At 43.7% G+C, this 24,265-nt stretch overlaps 1 protein-coding gene across 13 annotated transcripts in view; it reads left to right on the top strand.

Annotated features, from left to right (window-relative positions):
- The window catches only part of LOC110507290 (endothelin-converting enzyme 2), a 232,875-nt gene that overhangs the window by 179,055 nt on the left and 29,555 nt on the right, over positions 1 to 24,265 (top strand). For 12 of the 13 annotated variants that reach the window (XR_016492575.1, XR_016492574.1, XM_090224129.1 and 9 more), the window contains 4 exons: positions 18,124 to 18,248; positions 20,166 to 20,312; positions 20,636 to 20,701; positions 21,846 to 22,034. Coding sequence is in view for 11 of the 13 variants with exons in the window: in XM_090224129.1 (XP_090080255.1) it covers positions 18,124 to 18,248; positions 20,166 to 20,312; positions 20,636 to 20,701; positions 21,846 to 22,034 (527 nt within the window). In the remaining 2 variants the exon portion in view is untranslated. Of the gene's footprint in view, positions 1 to 8,195; positions 12,600 to 18,123; positions 18,249 to 20,165; positions 20,313 to 20,635; positions 20,702 to 21,845; positions 22,035 to 24,265 lie in introns of those variants that run through there. The other variant, XM_090224136.1, reaches the window with a different exon arrangement.

Genomic DNA, 24,265 nt, shown 5'->3' with positions numbered 1-24,265 from the left:
AACCGGGTCCAAAACAGTACCAGATGAAAGGCAGTCTCAAGGGCAGGCCAGGCAAGGGTTCAGTGACCACATCAGAGTCCAAACAGTAGAAGGGGATAGGCAGGCTTGAAAACAGAACAGGCAGAGTGGTCAAGCAGAAGGGTACGGAGTCAGGACAGGCAAGGGTCGAAACCAGGAGGACTAGAACCAACAGAGACTGGGAAAAATAGGAGCAAGGAAAACTGTTGGTTGACTTGGCAAACAAGACAAACTGGCACAGAGAGACAGGAAACACAGGGATATATACACCGGGGATAATAAGTGACACCTGGAGGGGGTGGAGACTATCACAAGGACAGGTGAAACAGATCAGGGTGCGATAGAGTGCGCATACCGTCTTTATCATTGGATGAGTCAGTCACTGGAACGTTTAGAACAATAATTTCCTCATATTGTATAATAGGTATCTCCCTTTTTTGTAGCCCTAGATCAGATTCATTCAAGACAAGGTCATTTTTATTGATCTCAGTTTGTCAGTATCAGCAGAGTAGGACCATGCTGTTATTTTTGTAGAATGCCTATTATTAAAGATTCTAATAGTGTCTCCAGACATGTAGAATTGCACGAAATGTGTTTATAAAAGCCACATTTTTTCCCGACTCCTCCTAAAACTGTTTGCCTCCTCTGTTTTCCTCGCTGCTTCCCCGAACATGGAACTCACGCACCGCACCGCCTATGACGTTGTGTAGCCTATTTCATTATGTTTGTTTACTGTCAGACTCGGACAGTCAGCCTGTTTCTTTCCGTGGTGTTGACAGTAATTATAACTTGTGTAGTTGCGCTGCCTACTTGGCAATAGGCCTAATAACAGGCTTGTTTCCCAAGGGAACTTTGTGGTCACATTTATCCTGTGTTATGTGTTAAATTATGCAATGTGATTGCACAAATCTTCACTTAAATATGTCAGGGTATTTTTGCTGGAAAATTGTTGTCCCAGTCACTTTTACTCATGCCCAGCCACACAGCAATTTCAGCCTATACCAAAAAAATCAAATCAAATTGATTTGGACCAGGCTAGTCAGCATCTACAGTGCTGTGTGGTTTTTGAGGCCAGCTGAATCAGCTTGTCTTGCTAAGTGGGCAGACCAGGGATGTGTCCCAAATGGCACCCTATTCCCTTTATAGTGCACTACTTTTTACCAGGGCCCTTGTGCACTATGAAGGGAATAGAGTTCAAATGAAAGGAATAGAGTGCCAAGGAATAGAGGGCTGAGGGCCCCAGGTCAGTGCAGTTCTGGTAAATATCTTGCTGCTTCCGGTGCATGCAGAACTTTATACTCCATCCAATGTTGAATTAAAACTATTCAGTACTGGGATGCCAGTCTCACTCCATAATATACCAGAGGTTACTGTGACCCTGTTTGTTCAGCCCTACTTTTTTATTTTTATTTTATTTCACCTTTATTTAACCAGGTAGGCTAGTTGAGAACAAGTTCTCATTTGTAACTGCGACCTGGCCAAGAAAAAGCGTAGTAATTCGAAACATAAAACAACACAGAGTTACACATGGAATATACAAAACATACTGTCAATAATACAGTAGAACAAAAGAGAACAAAAAGTCCATATACAGTGAGGGCAAATTAGGTAAGTTAATATAGCAATTAAACACTGGAAAGGTAGATCGGCAGAAGATGAATGTGCAGGTAGAGATACTGGAGTGCAAAGGAGCAAAATAAATAAATAAATACCAGTATGGGGATGAGGTAGCTAGATAGATGGGCTGTTTACAGATGGGCTATGTACAGGTTCAGTGATCTGTAAGCTGCTCTGACAGCTGGTGCTTAAAGCTCGTGAGGGAGATGTGAGTCTCCAGCTTCAGAGATTTTTGCAATTCGTTCCAGTCATGGGCAGCAGAGAACTGGAAGGAAAGACGACCAAAGGAGGAATTGGCTTTGGGGGTGACCAGTGAGATATACCTGCTGGAGCGCATGCTACTACGAGTGGGTGCTGCTATGGTGACCAGTGAGCTGAGATCAAATCAAATCAAATTTATTTTATATAGCCCTTCGTACATCAGCTGATATCTCAAAGTGCTGTACAGAAACCCAGCCTAAAACACCAAACAGCAAGCAATGCAGGTGTAGAAGCTTTACGTAGCAGAGACTTGTAGATAACCTGTAGCCAGTGGGTTTGGCGATGAGCAGTATGAAGCGAGGGCCAACCAACGAGAGCGTACAGGTCGCAATGGTGGGTAGTGTATGGGGCTTTGGTGACAAAACGGATAGCACTGTGATAGACTGCATCCAGTTTGTTGAGTAGAGTGTTGGAGGCTATTTTATAGATGACATCACCAAAGTCGAGGACGGGACGGGAGAGCCACTGAAGCTTAAAGAGCAAGTGTTTAAGTGTGTGTGTGTATGTTTGTATGTGCATGCGTGTATGTGCGTATGCTTGTGTGCGTGTACCAGAGGTTACTGTGACACTGTTTGTTCCCCTTTAGCTGCCCTACTAGCAGGAAAGCCACTGAAGCTTAATGAGGGAGTGTGTATGTATGTGTGTGTGTACGTGCATGTGTGTATACTTGTTTGTACTTGTGTGTATACAGTTAACAATATTATGCTTGTCCGAATGGGATTGTGTTAGCAATTCAGAAGAGAGATATGGCTTTCTCCCAGTAGTCTGTTTTGATGCAGCTTGTCAACGGTGTTTTTTTGTTCAACCATACAGAGAAAAAACAAACAAGACTAAATTAACAGTGCGCTGGTGTAGAATTACTCCTCATCAACAACAGTCAGGAAGCAGTGCCAGTCTAAGGTCTTGTTCCAAATTGCTCCCTATTTAGTGCACTACTTTTGAATAGGGTGCCATTTGGGATGTAACCTGAGATGTCTTCTCAGTAAAGTGTGTGTTGTCCTCTCAGTTAAGTGTGTGTGCGTGCTTGCGCGTATGTGCATGCGTGCGTATGTGCTTAGGTGAGTGCATGCGCATGCTTGCATACCTGTGTGTGTATGTTCTGCTGCTAATTTACTGGCGGAATATTCCAGCTCTGAGTCATTTAATTTAATTATGTCTGCAACCATCCGTGTGAGATGGACCAGAGCATCCTTTGAGGTCACACCATTTAAAAGTTCTATGATCATTAGTTGATCTGTTCTGCAGCATTGGCCAGTCATGTAACATCCAAGATGGCGTAGCAGTCAGACGTCTTTTGTTTTCATCTTGTCCCATATACTGTATATATCTTTATATATATAATTTTATATATTGTTTGTTGGCATATATTTCTTCATATTTTTCTTAACCCCAACTTCAACATACTCTCCTGCAACCCGCCTCACCCAATGTGGTATGGATCTGCTATTTTCTTCACCTCAGAACCGGAAACCCCAGCAGAAGCTAGCCAGGTAACTAAGTACTAGCTAGTAGTAAGCTAGCCCCTGCTAGTGGTCATCAGCTAACCTCTAGCCAGGACAACTCCTGCCAGTCTGTACAGCGAGTCTCAACCAAGAGATTACCGGACTCCTTTTTCTCCATATCACCGGATTCCTACCGCAAGCTCTGAACCTCTTCACCTGGATCACCGTGGCTTGCTAGCTGCTATCCAATTGGCTTCTCCTGTTAATGTCTCTGTCCCGAAGTGAGCACCAATTAGCCTGGAACTAGCCTATGCTACGCCCATATCCCGGCTAGCTGAAGAGGACCCTTTGCCACTCCTTGAGCTACAATACCTATTTTGCCAATTGCTGTTACGGAGCCCCGCCGATCCAACTTGTCTGGACTACCAAAGTATTCCCCCCTAGGTTTTTTTTAAACTGGCTCCTTCATCACGACATCCCCTGAATGCCCATTTGCTAGCCGCGGACCGCTAACTATCTAGAGCATACCGGACTGTTAGCTGTAGTGGTCTATCAGTCAATTTCTTGGGCTACTATTCCTATTTTGCCAATTGGCCTGGACCCTTTCACTGCACGGACACCTGCCGACATAACCGCATGAGGGGGCTACAGCAACAGACATCTTCCGTCGCGACGTCCCTCTAAGGCCCTTCTGCTAGCCCCGGCACGCTGGCTGTCTGAATCGCCGTGTCTCCAGCCCGTCCAGCTACTCATTGGACCCTATGATCACTCGAGTATGCATGCCTAATGTCAATATGCCTTTTCCATTGCTGTTTCGGTTAGTGATTATTGTCTTATTTCACTGTAGAGCCTCCAGCCCTGCTCAATATGCCTCAGCTAACCCTCTTGTCCCAACATCCACACTTGCTGTGACCTCACTTGGTTTAATTGATGTCTCTAGAGACAAAACCTCTCTCACCGTCTCTCAATGCCTAGGTTTACCTCAACTGTATTCACATCCTACCATACCTTTGTCTGTACATTATGCATGTAATATATATCATACTGCGCCCAGAAATCTGCTCCTTTTACTCTCTGTCCCGAACGTACTAGACGACCAGCTCTTTTAGCCTTTAGCCGTACCCTTATCCTACTCCACCTCTGCTCCTTTGGTCATGTAGAGGTTAATCCAGGCCCTGCAGTGCCTAGCTCCACTCCCATTCCCCAGGCACTCTCATTTGTTGACTTCTGTAACTGTAAAAGCCTTGATTTCATGCATGTTAACATTAGAAGCCTCCTCCCTAAGTGTGTTTTATTCACTGCTTTAGCACACCTAGCTGTGTCTGAATCCTGGCTTAGGAAGGCCACCAAAAACCCTGAAATGTCCATCCCTAACTATAACCTTTTCTGACTAGATAGAACTGCCAAAGGGGTGGAGTTGCAATCTATTGCAGAGATAGCCTGCAGAGTTCTGTCTTACTATCCAGGTCTGTGCGAAAACAATTTCAGCTTCTACTTTTAAAAATCCACCTATCCAGAAACAAGTCTCTCACCATTGCCACTTGCTATAGACCACCTTCTGCCCCCAGCTGTGCCCTGGACACCATATGTGAATTGATTGCCCCCATCTATCTTCAGAGCTCGTGCTGTTAGGTGACCTAAACATGCTTCACACCCCAGCCATCCTACAATCTAAGCTTGATGCCCTCAATCTCACACAAATTATCAATGAACCTACCAGGTACAAACCCAAATCTGAAAACAGAGGCAACCTCATAGATATCATCCTAACCAACCTGCCCTCCAAATACACCTCTGCTGTCTTCAACCAGGATTTCAGCGATCACTGCCTCATTGCTTGCGTCCGTAATGGGTCTGCAGTCAAACGACCACCTCTCATCACTGGCAAACGCTCCCTAAAACACTTCAGCGTGCAGGCCTTTCTAATCGACCTGGCCCGGGTATCCTGGAAGGATATTGACCTCATTCCGTCAGTAGAAGATGCCTGGTTATTCTTTAAAAGTGCTTTCCTCACAATCTTAAATAAGCATGCCGCATTCAAAAAATGTAGAACCAGGAACAGATTTAGCCAGTGTTTCACTTCAGTGGCGTACTGCATTAGCATCATATAGCCCCCGCGATATGCAACTTTTCAGGGAAGTTAGGAACCAATATACACAGGCAGTTAGGAAAGCAAAGGCTAGCTTTTTCAAACAGAAATTTGCATCCTGCATTACAAACTCCAAAAAGTTCTGGGACACTGTAAAGTCCATGGAGAATAAGATAACCTCCTCCCAGCTGCCCACTGCACTGAGGCTTGGAAACACGGTCACCACAGATAATTCCACAATAATTGAGAATTTCAAAAAGCATTTCTCTATGGCTTTCCATGCTTTCCACCTGGCCACCCCTGCCCTGGTCAACAGCCCTGCGCCCCCCACAGCAACTTGCCCAAACCTCCCCAATTTCTCCTTCACCCAAATCCAGACAGCTGATGTTCTGAATGAGCTGAAAAATCAGCAGGGCTAGACAATCTGGACTCTCTCTTTCTAAATCTGGACTCTCTCTTTCTAAAATTATTAATTATTACTAAAATGACACAATTTTTGCAACCCCTATTACTGGCCTGTTTAACCTCTCCTTAGTATCGTCTGAGATCCCCAAAGATTGGAAAGCTGCCGCGGTCCCCCTATTGAAGAGACACTCTAGACCCAAACTGCTACAGACATATATCTATCCTACCCTGCCTTTCTAAGTTCTTCGAAAGCCAAGTTAACAAACAGATCACCGACCATTTCGAATCCCACCGTACCTTCTCAGCTGTGCAATCTGATTTCTGAGCTGGTCATGGGTGCACCTCAGCCACGCTCAAGGTCCTAAACGATATCATAACCTCCATCGATAAGAGACAATACTGTGCAGCTGTATTCATCAACCTGGTCAAGGCTTTCGACTCAGTCAATCACCACATTCTTAATGACATACTCAACAGCCTTGGTTTCTCAAATGACTGCCTCGCCTGGTTCACCAACTACTTCTCAGACAGAGTGTGTCAAATCGGAGGGCCTGTTGTCCGGACCCCTGGCAGTCTCTATGGCGGTGCCACAGGGTTCAATTCTGCGGCCGACTCTTTTCTCTGTATACATCAATGATGTCGCTCTTGCTGCTGGTGATTCTCTGATCCACCTCTACGCAGATGACACCATTCTGTATACCTCTGGCCCTTCTTTGGATACTGTGTTATCTAACCTCCAGACAAGCTTCAATGCCAGAAAACTCTCCTTCCGTGGCCTCCAACTGCTCTTAAATGCAAGCAAAACTAAATGCATGCTCTTCAACCAATCGCTGCCCACACCTGCCCGCCCGTCCAGCATCACTACTCTGGACGGTTCTGACTTAGAATATGTGGACAACTACAAATACCTAGGTGTCTGGTTAGACTGTAAACTCTCCTTCCAGACTCACATTAAGCATCTCCAATCCAAAATTAAATCTAGAATCGGCTTCCTACTTCGCAACAAAGCATCCTTTACTCATGCTGCCAAACTTACCCTCGTAAAACTGACTATACTGTCGATCCTTGACTATGGCGATGTCATTTACAAAATAGCCTCAAACACTCTACTCAGCAAATTGGATGCAGTCTAATCACAGTGCCATCCGTTTTGTCACAAAAGCCCCATATACTACCCACCACTGCGACCTGTATGCTGTCATTGGCTGTCCCTCTCTTCACATTCGTTGCCAAACCCACTGGCTTCAGGTCATCTATAAGTCTTTGCTAGGTAAAGCCCCACCTTATCTCAGCTCACTGGTGACCATAGCAGCACCCAACCGTAGCACGGGCTCCAGCAGGTATATTTCACTGGTCACCCCCAAAGCTAATTCCTCCTTTCTTTCCAGTTCTCTGTTGCTAATGACTGGAACGAATTGCAAAAATCATTGAAGCTGGAGACCCATATCTCCCTCACTAACATTAAGCACCAGCTGTCAGAGCATGTACAGATGCAGAGCTCACAGATCACTGCACCTGTACATAGCCTATCCAACTACATCATCCCCATACTGTTATTTATTTTATTTTTTTTGCTCCTTTGCACCCCAATATCTCTAGTTGCACATTCATCTTTTGCACATCTTTCACTCCAGTGTTTAATTGCTAAATTGTAATTATTTCGCCACTATGGCCTATTTATTGCCTACCTCCCTTATCTTACCTCATTTGCACACACTGTATATAGACTTTTTCTCTATTGTGTTATTGACTGTATGTTTGTTTATTCCATGTGTACCTCTTTGTTGTTGTTTGTGTCGCACTGCTTTTCTTTATCTTGGCCAGGTCACAGTTGTAAATGAGAACTTGTTCACAACTAGCCTACCTGGTTAAATAAAGGTGAAATAAAATAAATAAATACAAATATTTCAGCAGCATTTGCGTTGCCATGACAGTTGTGCTTCAGAGCGAATGACGATATGCGCTGTGGAGATGGAGACGAGCATGTGACTAAATAAACTATCCTACCACATCCTGTCTTCGATCTCCTCCTCTCATTCTCTTAACACCTTTCCTCGTGTTTTTTACTCACTTGTTTCACATCTACATTGCCCCTGTTGGTAGCACTCTAAAGCTTTCTGCTTCAAACCCCTAACTTCCTGTGTCTCTCCCCCATCTTTCTCGTTCTCTCCCTCTGCCTCTCTGTCTTGTTCCCTCTCTCTCTCTCTGACTCTCTCCCATCTCGCTCTTTCTCTCTCTCCCTCTATGTCCGTATCTCCATTTCCTTCTCTATGGATCTGCAATTTTGACAGCGAGTTGTGACTGTCAGTGAGAAGCATCTAAAATAACCCTAGACCTATGGCAACATTTAAAAGTTAAATCGCATAAACAGAAAAGTCACATATATTCTGAATTATCCTTTCTAATTATTTTTAAAAGAATAGTGTACACTAAAGAAATCCTGTTGTTTTTACAGTATCATACTGGCAGCCAGTAGTTTATTCCCATTAGTAGGCTACACCAGGACGAATCTCTTTGCACTAGTGGAGAGTGTCAACCATATCCCTGGTGAGTGTATAAGGACACAAGGCGAGACCCAAATGCAGACACAGGAAGCAGATGGTTGAGCACCAATATTTATTAATCCAAGGGGTAGGCAAAAGGGGACAGTCAAGAGTTCATAAACCGGGTCCAAAACAGTACCAGATGAAAGGCAGTCTCAAGGGCAGGCCAGGCAAGGGTTCAGTGACCACATCAGAGTCCAAACAGTAGAAGGGGATAGGCAGGCTTGAAAACAGAACAGGCAGAGTGGTCAAGCAGAAGGGTACGGAGTCAGGACAGGCAAGGGTCGAAACCAGGAGGACTAGAACCAACAGAGACTGGGAAAAATAGGAGCAAGGAAAACTGTTGGTTGACTTGGCAAACAAGACAAACTGGCACAGAGAGACAGGAAACACAGGGATATATACACCGGGGATAATAAGTGACACCTGGAGGGGGTGGAGACTATCACAAGGACAGGTGAAACAGATCAGGGTGCGATAGAGTGCGCATACCGTCTTTATCATTGGATGAGTCAGTCACTGGAACGTTTAGAACAATAATTTCCTCATATTGTATAATAGGTATCTCCCTTTTTTGTAGCCCTAGATCAGATTCATTCAAGACAAGGTCATTTTTATTGATCTCAGTTTGTCAGTATCAGCAGAGTAGGACCATGCTGTTATTTTTGTAGAATGCCTATTATTAAAGATTCTAATAGTGTCTCCAGACATGTAGAATTGCACGAAATGTGTTTATAAAAGCCACATTTTTTCCCGACTCCTCCTAAAACTGTTTGCCTCCTCTGTTTTCCTCGCTGCTTCCCCGAACATGGAACTCACGCACCGCACCGCCTATGACGTTGTGTAGCCTATTTCATTATGTTTGTTTACTGTCAGACTCGGACAGTCAGCCTGTTTCTTTCCGTGGTGTTGACAGTAATTATAACTTGTGTAGTTGCGCTGCCTACTTGGCAATAGGCCTAATAACAGGCTTGTTTCCCAAGGGAACTTTGTGGTCACATTTATCCTGTGTTATGTGTTAAATTATGCAATGTGATTGCACAAATCTTCACTTAAATATGTCAGGGTATTTTTGCTGGAAAATTGTTGTCCCAGTCACTTTTACTCATGCCCAGCCACACAGCAATTTCAGCCTATACCAAAAAAATCAAATCAAATTGATTTGGACCAGGCTAGTCAGCATCTACAGTGCTGTGTGGTTTTTGAGGCCAGCTGAATCAGCTTGTCTTGCTAAGTGGGCAGACCAGGGATGTGTCCCAAATGGCACCCTATTCCCTTTATAGTGCACTACTTTTTACCAGGGCCCTTGTGCACTATGAAGGGAATAGAGTTCAAATGAAAGGAATAGAGTGCCAAGGAATAGAGGGCTGAGGGCCCCAGGTCAGTGCAGTTCTGGTAAATATCTTGCTGCTTCCGGTGCATGCAGAACTTTATACTCCATCCAATGTTGAATTAAAACTATTCAGTACTGGGATGCCAGTCTCACTCCATAATATACCAGAGGTTACTGTGACCCTGTTTGTTCAGCCCTACTTTTTTATTTTTATTTTATTTCACCTTTATTTAACCAGGTAGGCTAGTTGAGAACAAGTTCTCATTTGTAACTGCGACCTGGCCAAGAAAAAGCGTAGTAATTCGAAACATAAAACAACACAGAGTTACACATGGAATATACAAAACATACTGTCAATAATACAGTAGAACAAAAGAGAACAAAAAGTCCATATACAGTGAGGGCAAATTAGGTAAGTTAATATAGCAATTAAACACTGGAAAGGTAGATCGGCAGAAGATGAATGTGCAGGTAGAGATACTGGAGTGCAAAGGAGCAAAATAAATAAATAAATACCAGTATGGGGATGAGGTAGCTAGATAGATGGGCTGTTTACAGATGGGCTATGTACAGGTTCAGTGATCTGTAAGCTGCTCTGACAGCTGGTGCTTAAAGCTCGTGAGGGAGATGTGAGTCTCCAGCTTCAGAGATTTTTGCAATTCGTTCCAGTCATGGGCAGCAGAGAACTGGAAGGAAAGACGACCAAAGGAGGAATTGGCTTTGGGGGTGACCAGTGAGATATACCTGCTGGAGCGCATGCTACTACGAGTGGGTGCTGCTATGGTGACCAGTGAGCTGAGATCAAATCAAATCAAATTTATTTTATATAGCCCTTCGTACATCAGCTGATATCTCAAAGTGCTGTACAGAAACCCAGCCTAAAACACCAAACAGCAAGCAATGCAGGTGTAGAAGCTTTACGTAGCAGAGACTTGTAGATAACCTGTAGCCAGTGGGTTTGGCGATGAGCAGTATGAAGCGAGGGCCAACCAACGAGAGCGTACAGGTCGCAATGGTGGGTAGTGTATGGGGCTTTGGTGACAAAACGGATAGCACTGTGATAGACTGCATCCAGTTTGTTGAGTAGAGTGTTGGAGGCTATTTTATAGATGACATCACCAAAGTCGAGGACGGGACGGGAGAGCCACTGAAGCTTAAAGAGCAAGTGTTTAAGTGTGTGTGTGTATGTTTGTATGTGCATGCGTGTATGTGCGTATGCTTGTGTGCGTGTACCAGAGGTTACTGTGACACTGTTTGTTCCCCTTTAGCTGCCCTACTAGCAGGAAAGCCACTGAAGCTTAATGAGGGAGTGTGTATGTATGTGTGTGTGTACGTGCATGTGTGTATACTTGTTTGTACTTGTGTGTATACAGTTAACAATATTATGCTTGTCCGAATGGGATTGTGTTAGCAATTCAGAAGAGAGATATGGCTTTCTCCCAGTAGTCTGTTTTGATGCAGCTTGTCAACGGTGTTTTTTTGTTCAACCATACAGAGAAAAAACAAACAAGACTAAATTAACAGTGCGCTGGTGTAGAATTACTCCTCATCAACAACAGTCAGGAAGCAGTGCCAGTCTAAGGTCTTGTTCCAAATTGCTCCCTATTTAGTGCACTACTTTTGAATAGGGTGCCATTTGGGATGTAACCTGAGATGTCTTCTCAGTAAAGTGTGTGTTGTCCTCTCAGTTAAGTGTGTGTGCGTGCTTGCGCGTATGTGCATGCGTGCGTATGTGCTTAGGTGAGTGCATGCGTATGCTTGCATACCTGTGTGTGTATGTTCTGCTGCTAATTTACTGGCGGAATATTCCAGCTCTGAGTCATTTAATTTCATTATGTCTGCAACCATCCGTGTGAGATGGACCAGAGCATCCTTTGAGGTCACACCATTTAAAAGTTCTATGATAATTAGTTGATCTGTTCTGCAGCATTGGCCGGTCATGTAACATCCAAGATGGCGTAGCAGTCAGACGTCTTTTGTTTTCATCTTGTCCCATATACTGTATATATCTTTATATATATCATTTTATATATTGTTTGTTGGCATATATTTCTTCATATTTTTCTTAACCCCAACTTCAACATACTCTCCTGCAACCCGCCTCACCCAATGTGGTATGGATCTGCTATTTTCTTTACCTCAGAACCGGAAACCCCAGCAGAAGCTAGCCAGGTAACTAAGTACTAGCTAGTAGTAAGCTAGCCCCTGCTAGTGGTCATCAGCTAACCTCTAGCCAGGACAACTCCTGCCAGTCTGTACAGCGAGTCTCAACCAAGAGATTACCGGACTCCTTTTTCTCCATATCACCGGATTCCTACCGCAAGCTCTGAACCTCTTCACCTGGATCACCGTGGCTTGCTAGCTGCTATCCAATTGGCTTCTCCTGTTAATGTCTCTGTCCCGAAGTGAGCACCAATTAGCCTGGAACTAGCCTATGCTACGCCCATATCCCGGCTAGCTGAAGAGGACCCTTTGCCACTCCTTGAGCTACAATACCTATCTTGCCAATTGCTGTTACGGAGCCCCGCCGATCCAACTTGTCTGGACTACCAAAGTAATCCCCCCTAGGTTTTTTTTAAACTGGCTCCTTCATCACGACATCCCCTGAATGCCCATTTGCTAGCCGCGGACCGCTAACTATCTAGAGCATACCGGACTGTTAGCTGTAGTGGTCTATCAGTCAATTTCTTGGGCTACTATTCCTATTTTGCCAATTGGCCTGGACCCTTTCACTGCACGGACACCTGCTGATCCAGCACGACTGGTCTGCCGACATAACCGCATGAGGGGGCTACAGCAACAGACATCTTCCGTCGCGACGTCCCTCTAAGGCCCTTCTGCTAGCCCCGGCACGCTGGCTGTCTGAATCGCCGTGTCTCCAGCCTGTCCAGGTACTCATTGGACCCTATGATCACTCGAGTATGCATGCCTAATGTCAATATGCCTTTTCCATTGCTGTTTCGGTTAGTGATTATTGTCTTATTTCACTGTAGAGCCTCCAGCCCTGCTCAATATGCCTCAGCTAACCCTCTTGTCCCAACATCCACACTTGCTGTGACCTCACTTGGTTTAATTGATGTCTCTAGAGACAAAACCTCTCTCACCGTCTCTCAATGCCTAGGTTTACCTCAACTGTATTCACATCCTACCATACCTTTGTCTGTACATTATGCATGTAATATATATCATACTGCGCCCAGAAATCTGCTCCTTTTACTCTCTGTCCCGAACGTACTAGACGACCAGCTCTTTTAGCCTTTAGCCGTACCCTTATCCTACTCCACCTCTGCTCCTTTGGTCATGTAGAGGTTAATCCAGGCCCTGCAGTGCCTAGCTCCACTCCCATTCCCCAGGCACTCTCATTTGTTGACTTCTGTAACTGTAAAAGCCTTGATTTCATGCATGTTAACATTAGAAGCCTCCTCCCTAAGTGTGTTTTATTCACTGCTTTAGCACACCTAGCTGTGTCTGAATCCTGGCTTAGGAAGGCCACCAAAAACCCTGAAATGTCCATCCCTAACTATAACCTTTTCTGACTAGATAGAACTGCCAAAGGGGTGGAGTTGCAATCTATTGCAGAGATAGCCTGCAGAGTTCTGTCTTACTATCCAGGTCTGTGCGAAAACAATTTCAGCTTCTACTTTTAAAAATCCACCTTTCCAGAAACAAGTCTCTCACCATTGCCACTTGCTATAGACCACCTTCTGCCCCCAGCTGTGCCCTGGACACCATATGTGAATTGATTGCCCCCATCTATCTTCAGAGCTCGTGCTGTTAGGTGACCTAAACATGCTTCACACCCCAGCCATCCTACAATCTAAGCTTGATGCCCTCAATCTCACACAAATTATCAATGAACCTACCAGGTACAAACCCAAATCTGAAAACAGAGGCAACCTCATAGATATCATCCTAACCAACCTGCCCTCCAAATACACCTCTGCTGTCTTCAACCAGGATTTCAGCGATCACTGCCTCATTGCTTGCGTCCGTAATGGGTCTGCAGTCAAACGACCACCTCTCATCACTGGCAAACGCTCCCTAAAACACTTCAGCGTGCAGGCCTTTCTAATCGACCTGGCCCGGGTATCCTGGAAGGATATTGACCTCATTCCGTCAGTAGAAGATGCCTGGTTATTCTTTAAAAGTGCTTTCCTCACAATCTTAAATAAGCATGCCGCATTCAAAAAATTTAGAACCAGGAACAGATTTAGCCAGGAACAGAACAGGAACAGATTTAGTGTTTCACTTCAGTGGCGTACTGCATTAGCATCATATAGCCCCCGCGATATGCAACTTTTCAGGGAAGTTAGGAACCAATATACACAGGCAGTTAGGAAAGCAAAGGCTAGCTTTTTCAAACAGAAATTTGCATCCTGCACTACAAACTCCAAAAAGTTCTGGGACACTGTAAAGTCCATGGAGAATAAGAGAACCTCCTCCCAGCTGCCCACTGCACTGAGGCTTGGAAACACGGTCACCACAGATAATTCCACAATAATTGAGAATTTCAAAAAGCATTTCTCTATGGCTTTCCATGCTTTCCACCTGGCCACCCCTGCCCTGGTCAACAGCCCTGCGCCCCCCACAGCAACTTGCCCAAACCTCCCCAATTTCTCCTTCACCCAAATCCAGACAGCTGATGTTCTGAATGAGCTGAAAAATCAGCAGGGCTAGACAATCTGGACTCTCTCTTTCTAAATCTGGACTCTCTCTTTCTAAAATTATTAATTATTACTAAAATGACACAATTTTTGCAACCCCTATTACTGGCCTGTTTAACCTCTCCTTAGTATCGTCTGAGATCCCCAAAGATTGGAAAGCTGCCGCGGTCCCCCTATTGAAGAGACACTCTAGACCCAAACTGCTACAGACATATATCTATCCTACCCTGCCTTTCTAAGTTCTTCGAAAGCCAAGTTAACAAACAGATCACCGACCATTTCGAATCCCACCGTACCTTCTCAGCTGTGCAATCTGGTTTCTGAGCTGGTCATGGGTGCACCTCAGCCACGCTCAAGGTCCTAAACGATATCATAACCTCCATCGATAAGAGACAATACTGTGCAGCTGTATTCATCAACCTGGTCAAGGCTTTCGACTCAGTCAATCACCACATTCTTAATGACATACTCAACAGCCTTGGTTTCTCAAATGACTGCCTCGCCTGGTTCACCAACTACTTCTCAGACAGAGTGTGTCAAATTGGAGGGCCTGTTGTCCGGACCCCTGGCAGTCTCTATGGCGGTGCCACAGGGTTCAATTCTGCGGCCGACTCTTTTCTCTGTATACATCAATGATGTCGCTCTTGCTGCTGGTGATTCTCTGATCCACCTCTACGCAGACGACACCATTCTGTATACCTCTGGCCCTTCTTTGGATACTGTGTTATCTAACCTCCAGACAAGCTTCAATGCCAGAAAACTCTCCTTCCGTGGCCTCCAACTGCTCTTAAATGCAAGCAAAACTAAATGCATGCTCTTCAACCAATCGCTGCCCACACCTGCCCGCCCGTCCAGCATCACTACTCTGGACGGTTCTGACTTAGAATATGTGGACAACTACAAATACCTAGGTGTCTGGTTAGACTGTAAACTCTCCTTCCAGACTCACATTAAGCATCTCCAATCCAAAATTAAATCTAGAATCGGCTTCCTACTTCGCAACAAAGCATCCTTTACTCATGCTGCCAAACTTACCCTCGTAAAACTGACTATACTGTCGATCCTTGACTATGGCGATGTCATTTACAAAATAGCCTCAAACACTCTACTCAGCAAATTGGATGCAGTCTAATCACAGTGCCATCCGTTTTGTCACAAAAGCCCCATATACTACCCACCACTGCGACCTGTATGCTGTCATTGGCTGTCCCTCTCTTCACATTCGTTGCCAAACCCACTGGCTTCAGGTCATCTATAAGTCTTTGCTAGGTAAAGCCCCACCTTATCTCAGCTCACTGGTGACCATAGCAGCACCCAACCGTAGCACGGGCTCCAGCAGGTATATTTCACTGGTCACCCCCAAAGCTAATTCCTCCTTTTCCTCCCCCTTCTCTGTTGCTAATGACTGGAACGAATTGCAAAAATCATTGAAGCTGGAGACCCATATCTCCCTCAAAAGCATTAAGCACCAGCTGTCAGAGCATGTACAGATGCAGAGCTCACAGATCACTGCACCTGTACATAGCCTATCCAACTACATCATCCCCATACTGTTATATATTTTATTTTTTTTGCTCCTTTGCACCCCAATATCTCTAGTTGCACATTCATCTTTTGCACATCTTTCACTCCAGTGTTTAATTGCTAAATTGTAATTATTTCGCCACTATGGCCTATTTATTGCCTACCTCCCTTATCTTACCTCATTTGCACACACTGTATATAGACTTTTTCTCTATTGTGTTATTGACTGTATGTTTGTTTATTCCACGTGTACCTCTTTGTTGTTGTTTGTGTCGCACTGCTTTTCTTTATCTTGGCCAGGTCACAGTTGTAAATGAGAACTTGTTCACAACTAGCCTACCTGGTTAAATAAAGGTGAAATAAAATAAATAAATACAAATATTTCAGCAGCATGTGCGTTGCCATGACAGTTGTGCTTCAGAGCGAATGACGATATGCGCTGTGGAGATGGAGACGAGCATGTGACTAAATAAACTATCCTACCACATCCTGTCTTCGATCTCCTCCTCTCATTCTCTTAACACCTTTCCTCGTGTTTTTTACTCACTTGTTTCACATCTACATTGCCCCTGTTGGTAGCACTCTAAAGCTTTCTGCTTCAAACCCCTAACTTCCTGTGTCTCTCCCCCATCTTTCTCGTTCTCTCCCTCTGCCTCTCTGTCTTGTTCCCTCTCTCTCTCTCTGACTCTCTCCCATCTCGCTCTTTCTCTCTCTCCCTCTATGTCCGTATCGCCATTTCCTTCTCTATGGATCTTCAGTGTTTATTTTTTCCATTGATAAAGCTGCACACTAAAAACAAATGGTTCTATATAGTGACAAATAAGGGTCTTTGGCTTGTAACCATAGCAGATCCTTTTTGGTGCTATATGGAACCTTTTTTTGACGGTTCTATAAATAACCATGCTCATAAGTTTCTAAATGGTTTAATAGCCATATTATATTGTTACAATTCCATAGGTTTCATTATTATGTTTATTAACCAGCTGAATCAGGTGTGCTAGCTCTGGAACGGCTGGGGGTCCCTGTGGAGAGAATTGAGAGCTACTGACTTAGTCAACCTTTCGAAATTAACACAAGGCCATATGTGAGTCGTTCACAAGACACCATCACGGGCCATAGTCATACACTGTATGTATGTGTGTATGTGCATGTGTGTCCCCCAACCGGCCCACAGCGGTCATGGTCCAATCCCCCAGCTCCCTAACTGTCAGAACAGTCAGCCATGGTTCAATAGCGGTTTAACTGTCCATGACGTCCTGTTATTTGCTTCTGTCCTCATCAGCTGTCATGGTAAATCACTTGCACTGTAAAAAAAAGAATGTAAGTTGTTTTAATACATTTTTATTTAGTAACTGGTTCCACAGCGTTTTTCAGTTTACTTAACTTTTCGGTCATTGTTACCTGAACTTAACATTTTTTGTTGGCCCAAACTTAGTGCAAAATAGTGCGTTTAATATACAATGTTTTGAACTTACGTTTTTGACAATTTGACATAGTGAGCATGATCATTGAGCATGATCATTTATTAAGTCGTTATTATTCAGCCTGCCCTCACCTGGGATTGGAATTTAGCATTCCAATATTCTTGCTACGCCTGTATTACTGTGTCTATTACTTATTTTACCTGAATTTCTACACTTTGCACTTCAAAGTAAGTCTCAGGTCTGTTAAAAGTACACTCAAGAAAAACTATTTTATTTATCATAGTGATAAAGGAGTAACATTGAAGCAGAACCCTAAAATAAGTCAATCAAATCAATTATGAGAGACATGGTTACTGGCACAGACATGGTTGAATAGCAGGAAAATCAGATCAAATCCCAGATAAGGACATGTTGAATAATAATTACTCTATAAATGACAATGCACAATGTCAGCATGTGTCAAATATGCATGTTGAAAACAATGTATTGTAAATGCACTGTGGTTGTCCCTATCAATTTTTTCTCAAAACCTACATTTTCTCAAGTTGGAGCTAAGTTTGGGCCAACTAAACATTTTAAGTTCAGTTAACACTTTGAAGTTGAATAAACTTAACAAGGCTGTGGAACCAGTTACTAAATAAATATTAGTTGAATCAACTAGATATTTGTTTTTACAGTGTATAATAGAAGGAAATGACAGGTCTTGTTTCTGCCTCACACAATCACATTAGCCTCTGTTCTCCTCCTCCTCATCCATATTTTCCTCTTATCCCCCCCCCCCCTCTTTTCCCCTCCTTCTTTAGAGAATGGCACATTCAACTCCAGCAGCGACGCCGAGAAGAAGACCCAGTTCTACTACCTGTCCTGCCTCAACGAGCAGCACATCGAGGAGCTGGGAGCCATGCCTCTCATTGACCTCATTGCAAAGGTCAGCTTGATTTGCTCTCTGGGGCCTGCTGGGTAGGCAGAGTTTGCGCTTCAGACACATGAAATGGTTCAAATTTGCTCTCTGGGCCTGGCGGAGTTCTACCTTCAGAGACATGAAATGGTTCAAAATGGGAGCACGTTGCCTTCCCGGCGCTAATGCTACTGTTATCAAGTTCACCTACCGCCAACAGCGCGAAACAAATAAAAAAAACAGGAATGCAAGGCTTTATTGTTTTGATTTTTACGGAAAGGTTTGGTGATCGACTAGGAATGCGTTAGAGATTGACCTAGGCCTTGCCTACACCAATCCAGTGCTTTTACATTTGTGGGGAGTAGTGAACAAGAGCACACTTCAGGTGGAAGGAGATATTATTGGGACACAACCAACCACGCACTCCATGTAGCCTTGGAACGGCTGGGGGTTAGGGTTAGTAATGAGCGATGAACCAACATTTTAGTTCTGTTTTTTTCTGAACCCAATGCACCATTTCTCCTGAGAGAAATTAAAGTCATCCATGAGATAAATCTAGTCAATAACTATTTGAGATGCTGGGCTGAAGGGAATTGTAGTTTTCAATAAGCAAATAAACGTGGTAATTAACTACTATGAAGCCAGTTTTTTAGGCTCAGAGATGAATACACTTTTATACCAGCTACATTCTACATTAGGTTAGATACACATAGACCGCATGAGAGAGGAATGTACACAACACAACAATTAGAGAGAGGGATAGATTATGCCTCATCTACTTTGAAGAACTAGTAAAATGATTGTCAGACAGTTCTGCAGCTTGCTTAGACAGACTAGCCTAGATAAATAGGATGACTAAAGACATTACAGTATGGGGAGCACAGAGATAACATTGTCTGTCTGTTTGGCTGCTACTGCCTGAGCAAAGATGAGATGATGACTTTAAGGAAAGTTAAATAATAAAGTCATCAAATAAAACTAAGTAATATACACAACTGAAATCAGTTTCTATTTTTTATTGATGTCTACCCATTGTGTAGGTACCTGACAGAGACAATGGAATATTTCATGTTTTGGCAATTGAATGTTCACTATTTTTGGCTTTGGAATTGTCATTAAAAATCATGATTAAAAAAAGTTATAAAAATCAAAAACGTGATAAACATTTTTTAAAGAAGAAAGGAATGAAGAAAGAAATAGCTATAAATTCACTGTCTCCTTTGTAATCTGCCTTTTGATGAGAACTGAAGTGATGGACTGGCTGGCTGCTGAGAAGCAGCTTGAAGTACCGGCCCTTCTGTCTCCTGTCTTATTTCTACCAGGTAGAAGGGAGATGGGAAATTGAAGAACACAAGTTGTAGAAATAGGACTGTGTGAGATTGATGTGTGTGTGTGTGTGTGTGTGCATGCCTCCTTGCCTGCGTGTGTGATCCATCCCATCCATCAATCCATATCTGTTTGTCAGTTATGATTTGAAGAATTAGCTGGGCTGGACTTTTTCACTTTTCCAGTCTTGTGCTACTGCGTCATCATGTCCTTGTTCCAAACTCTTTTTAGGATGGGCCTTGAAAAAAATCACACCCCATCCTGTTACTCACATTCTGTGACAAGACCCCATTTATCTGACTATACGAAATGTAATATGTGTGTTTTTGTTTTGTCTTTAAATTGACAAAAGTGGTGCCATTAATCAGAAGAAAATGCTATACTATACTGTAGAGATAAATCAAAATGCTTCAGGGTATAGATCTAGGATCAACTTCCCTTCCCCAATCCTGACCTTAAGCATTAGTGGGGGAAATGCAAAACTGACCCAAAAACTTATACCAATAAAAATAATAATAAATGTATCTCTGTCTGAGCTTGTCGTCCCTCTGTTTTGTCTGTGTGTGTGTGTGTGTGTGTATCTATGTGTGTGTATCTATGTGTGTATCTGTGTGTTTGCAGACAGGGGGCTGGAACATAACGGGGCCCTGGGAGAAGGACAACTTTATGGAGGTGCTGAAGACAGTGTCGGGCCCCTACCGTGCCCAGCCCTTCTTCACCATCGGAGTCAGCGTGGACCCCAAGAACTCCAACAGTAACGTCATCCAGGTCAGCTGCTCTGGCTCTGGGTCTTTTGAAATGAAAATACATGTACTAGCACACACACATAAACACATAGGCATGCATAGACACAGACAGACCCACAGACACATTTCATATTTTTTATAAGGTGGTATGGTTCCCCTGTTGCTCTTTCCTGAGTCATAAACTAAACTGTCGAGATTCATTTGTTTTAGAAGCGACATATATGCACATCTAATATATTTTTTTGAATATGTTGTCGAATATGATAGTGAATGGACTCTGCACACTGCAATTCATTCTCCCTTATGATTAGTGTGTTTGCTCACCTGTTCATACATTTCCGCCAGGTGGACCAATCAGGGCTGTTCCTCCCCTCGCGGGACTATTACCTCAACAAGACAGCCAATGAAAAGGTGAGTCAAGTTTGGTGGCTGGAGGGGGTGAGCTGGGTGCGGGCCAGCCAGCTGGGTGCGGGTCTTTTCCTACCTCTGGCTGTCAACATGAGGTACCGTAATAAATTAACATATATTAATGTCACAGGAGGCTGCTGAGGGGAGGACGGCTCATAATCTGGAATGGCAAAAATGGAATGGCATCAAACATGGAAACCATGTGTGTAATGTGTTGGTTAACATTCCGTTGATTCAATTCCAGCCATTACTATGAGCCTGTCCTCCCCAATCAAGGTGCCACCGGCCGCCTGTGATTACTGTAAAATACACACCTTTATTATTCCAAGCGTTGGGAATTTAGTTTGGCATTTCAAGCTTCACATCATTAAAACACAAAATATAATGTTGTACTGTCTGCAGAAGATGGCGGCTTCCTCTCCTGCTGTATCTGCACAGGCTTCCGTGGCGGGGGTAGCTCGCATCATCCATTACCTGTTTATCTAAATGTTGACGTGCATATTGTTGTTCCATTCTACTTTCCCCTCCACATAGCCTGTCACAAATCGCTCTGAAACATACCAGGTATATTTTACCATAACTGGCTGAGAGAATACTAGGTCACTTGACAACGAACTAGAAAGACTGAAACCTTCCACAGAAATAAATCCAGCAGCAGGTATTTCATTTTGATAGCTCTCATTCTCTTGTGACTGTACCACACCAGTCTAGAGCCAACTTTGACTAACCAATGGTGTTTCACTAAGAAAAAACTCTGGGCCCTAGTTATAGTCACTGTAGTCAGAGTTTTTTCTGATCAGGTCAGGTGGTCAAGAAAAACTCCTGGCCCTACTCTAGTCTGCAGCATTACCTGGGGGTGGCCAACCCTCCTCTTGGAGACCAACTAGATGTGCAGTCTTTTGTTCCAGACCTACTATAGCACTTGTGATTCAGCTAATCAAGGTCCTAAGGCAGCAGCTGATTAGAATCAGGTGTGTTAACACTAATTAGAGCAGGGCTATAACAAAATCCAGGTGAAGGGTTTGCAATGGAAAACAAAAAAGGGCATTTATGATGGTACCTACCCTTTTTACTCTGTTTCTGACCGTTGTCTTACATTTGGTGGTGACTGAACACGACCCTGAGCTTATCCTGTATCCATTCCCAGGTGTTGAAGGCGTATCTGGACTACATGGTGGAGCTGAGCCTGCTGTTGGGGGGGGATAAGAACTCCACACAAAGCCAGATGCAGCAGATCCTGGACTTTGAAACAGCGCTCGCCAACATCACAGTACCGCAGGACGAACGTCGAGATGAGGAGAAGATCTACCACAAGATCACCATCGCCGAGCTGCAGGTGTGTGTGCGTCTGTCGGGTGGGGGTTACAAAGAGAGAGCAAGTGGGCTTCCATGTGCATGCAGTTGCTTGGACGTGAGTATGTGTTAAGACTTCTATGAATGGTGGGTGGAGGAGTCAAGCGCAGAGAGCAGTAGTTCCGTACGTGGATCTTTTATTCCAATGACAGCGGCAAAACGGACATGCAAAACACAAGGGCGCATGAAACAACCCGTCCAAATAAACAGGACTAAAACTGTCCGGAAAAATAGAGATCACAATAATCAACCAACACCATAAAACAGAGAACAAGCCCGCACAATAACCAGCGGGCCTAGTGCCCTTAAATAGCCTACAAACAAAACTAAACTCAAAACAGGTGTAACCAATTAGACCCGACTAACAGAAACAAAAAGAAAGGGAATCGATGGCAGCTAGTAGGCCGGCGACGACGACCGCCGAGCGCCGCCCGAACAGGAAGAGGCACCATCTTCGGTCGGGATTCGTGACAGTATGTATGAGAGAGAGAAAGGGCAAGAGAGGTACATATGTGAGGTGGATTTTTTTGTGAGGCTTTAAAGCCTCTCAGAGTTAATTCTTATTCAATTACAGTCTGTTCCCACTTTTTCTCCTGACTCCATTAGTGTCAAAACATGCATGGCTTTTTCTCGCAGCCTCTCCCACACCAACTCACCACTACCATTTGAAACCCTGAGCCTCTTCACACTTTTGTCTGTGTTTTATCCCTCCTAAGAGGACTATTCTACTCTGCATCTCCTGCAGTCCTCTTTTTTGTTTGAATGTTCCCCTGGTTGCCAAGGTGACTGTTGCTAAGCCCTTCTATCTTCACGGTAGCAGCAGATCTCGTGAGCGAGATCGTGAAGGGAATGCAAGTGGTTGGAGGGCATCGAAGCCTTTTGTCAACAAACAGAGATGGTTCTCTGTTTCATAGGAATTGAATGTCAGCATTTGTAGGATGGGTTGAATCTGTGAAATGGGTAGATTGCTCTAGAAAATCAGTCTGTTAAGCTTTCAAAAACAGTCGTGTTGATGAGGCATGACTTTGAATGGTAATGCCATAGATCATTTGTTCTGTTTCTAGTGGTTCTAAACACTAGATTATTACGCTAAAACTCAAGGGTCATGTTCATTAGGCACCAAACAGAAGCAAATGGTTTGAAGCAGGGAAGGACTAGCTGTCATTGTCTGTTGCAAAATGTTTTCTGTGCTGAACATGACCCTGCTCCCAATGACCCCTTAAATGGTGAGTAAGCGATCGATGAGCAAAGCTTTTAATAATGACACGACGGGCCCCCAACTTTGTCTACTACATCTCTCTACATAGGCATACCATAAAGGAATGGGAGCTACTATGATCCTATCCTTACTAGTGTTGCACGTTACACCGACACGTCAGTACTTGAAAAACAGTTCAGTACTATAGAGTTTTCAAATGTGTCTTACGTTTGAAAATCAACTAAATGTTATTTGTCACATACACATGGTTAGCAGATGTTAATGCAAGTGTAGCGAAACGCTTGTGCTTCTAGTTCCGACAATGCAGTATTAATCAACAAGTAATCTAACCTAACAATTCCACAACAACTACCTTATACACACAAGTGTAAAGGGATGAAGAATATGTACATAAAAATATATGAATGTGTGATGGTACAGAACGGCATAGGCAAGATGCAGTAGAAGGTATAGAGTACAGTGTATACATATGATATGAGTAATGTGGGGTATGTATACATTATATTAAGTGGCATTGTTTAAAGTGGCAAGTGATACATTTGTACATCAATTTTTCCATTATTAAAGTGGCTGGAGTTGAGTCAGTATGTTGGCAGCAGCCACTCAATGTTAGTGGTGGCTGTTTAACAGTCTGATGGCCTTGAGATAGAAGCTGTTTTTCAGTCTCTTGGTCCCTGCTTTGATGCACATGTACTGACCTCACCTTCTGGATGATAGCGGGGTGAACAGGCAGTGGCTCGGGTGGTTGTTGTCCTTGATGATCTTTATGGCCTTCCTGTGACAGTCAAAAATATAAAATTCCCAGTTTATGCTTATAAACCAACTTTTATAAGAGGTTTTAAATATAGTTTTTAATTTGACTCAAAATTCCATGAAGTACAGTAAGACCTTGTTAGCAGAATAGATGGATACAGTTCAAATCATGATTATTATAATTCACCAATACATTTCTTGATTGTCCAAAAAATATTACTATCAGGTTGTAAATCACAGCT

The sequence above is a fragment of the Oncorhynchus mykiss genome, chromosome 27 (genome assembly GCF_057628025.1).
Source record: "Oncorhynchus mykiss isolate SJ-2025 chromosome 27, ASM5762802v1, whole genome shotgun sequence".
In the NCBI taxonomy this organism is placed as follows: domain Eukaryota; kingdom Metazoa; phylum Chordata; class Actinopteri; order Salmoniformes; family Salmonidae; genus Oncorhynchus; species Oncorhynchus mykiss.
The sequence above is the reverse complement of the archived record's forward strand: the minus strand, read 5'-3'. Positions and strand labels throughout refer to the sequence as shown.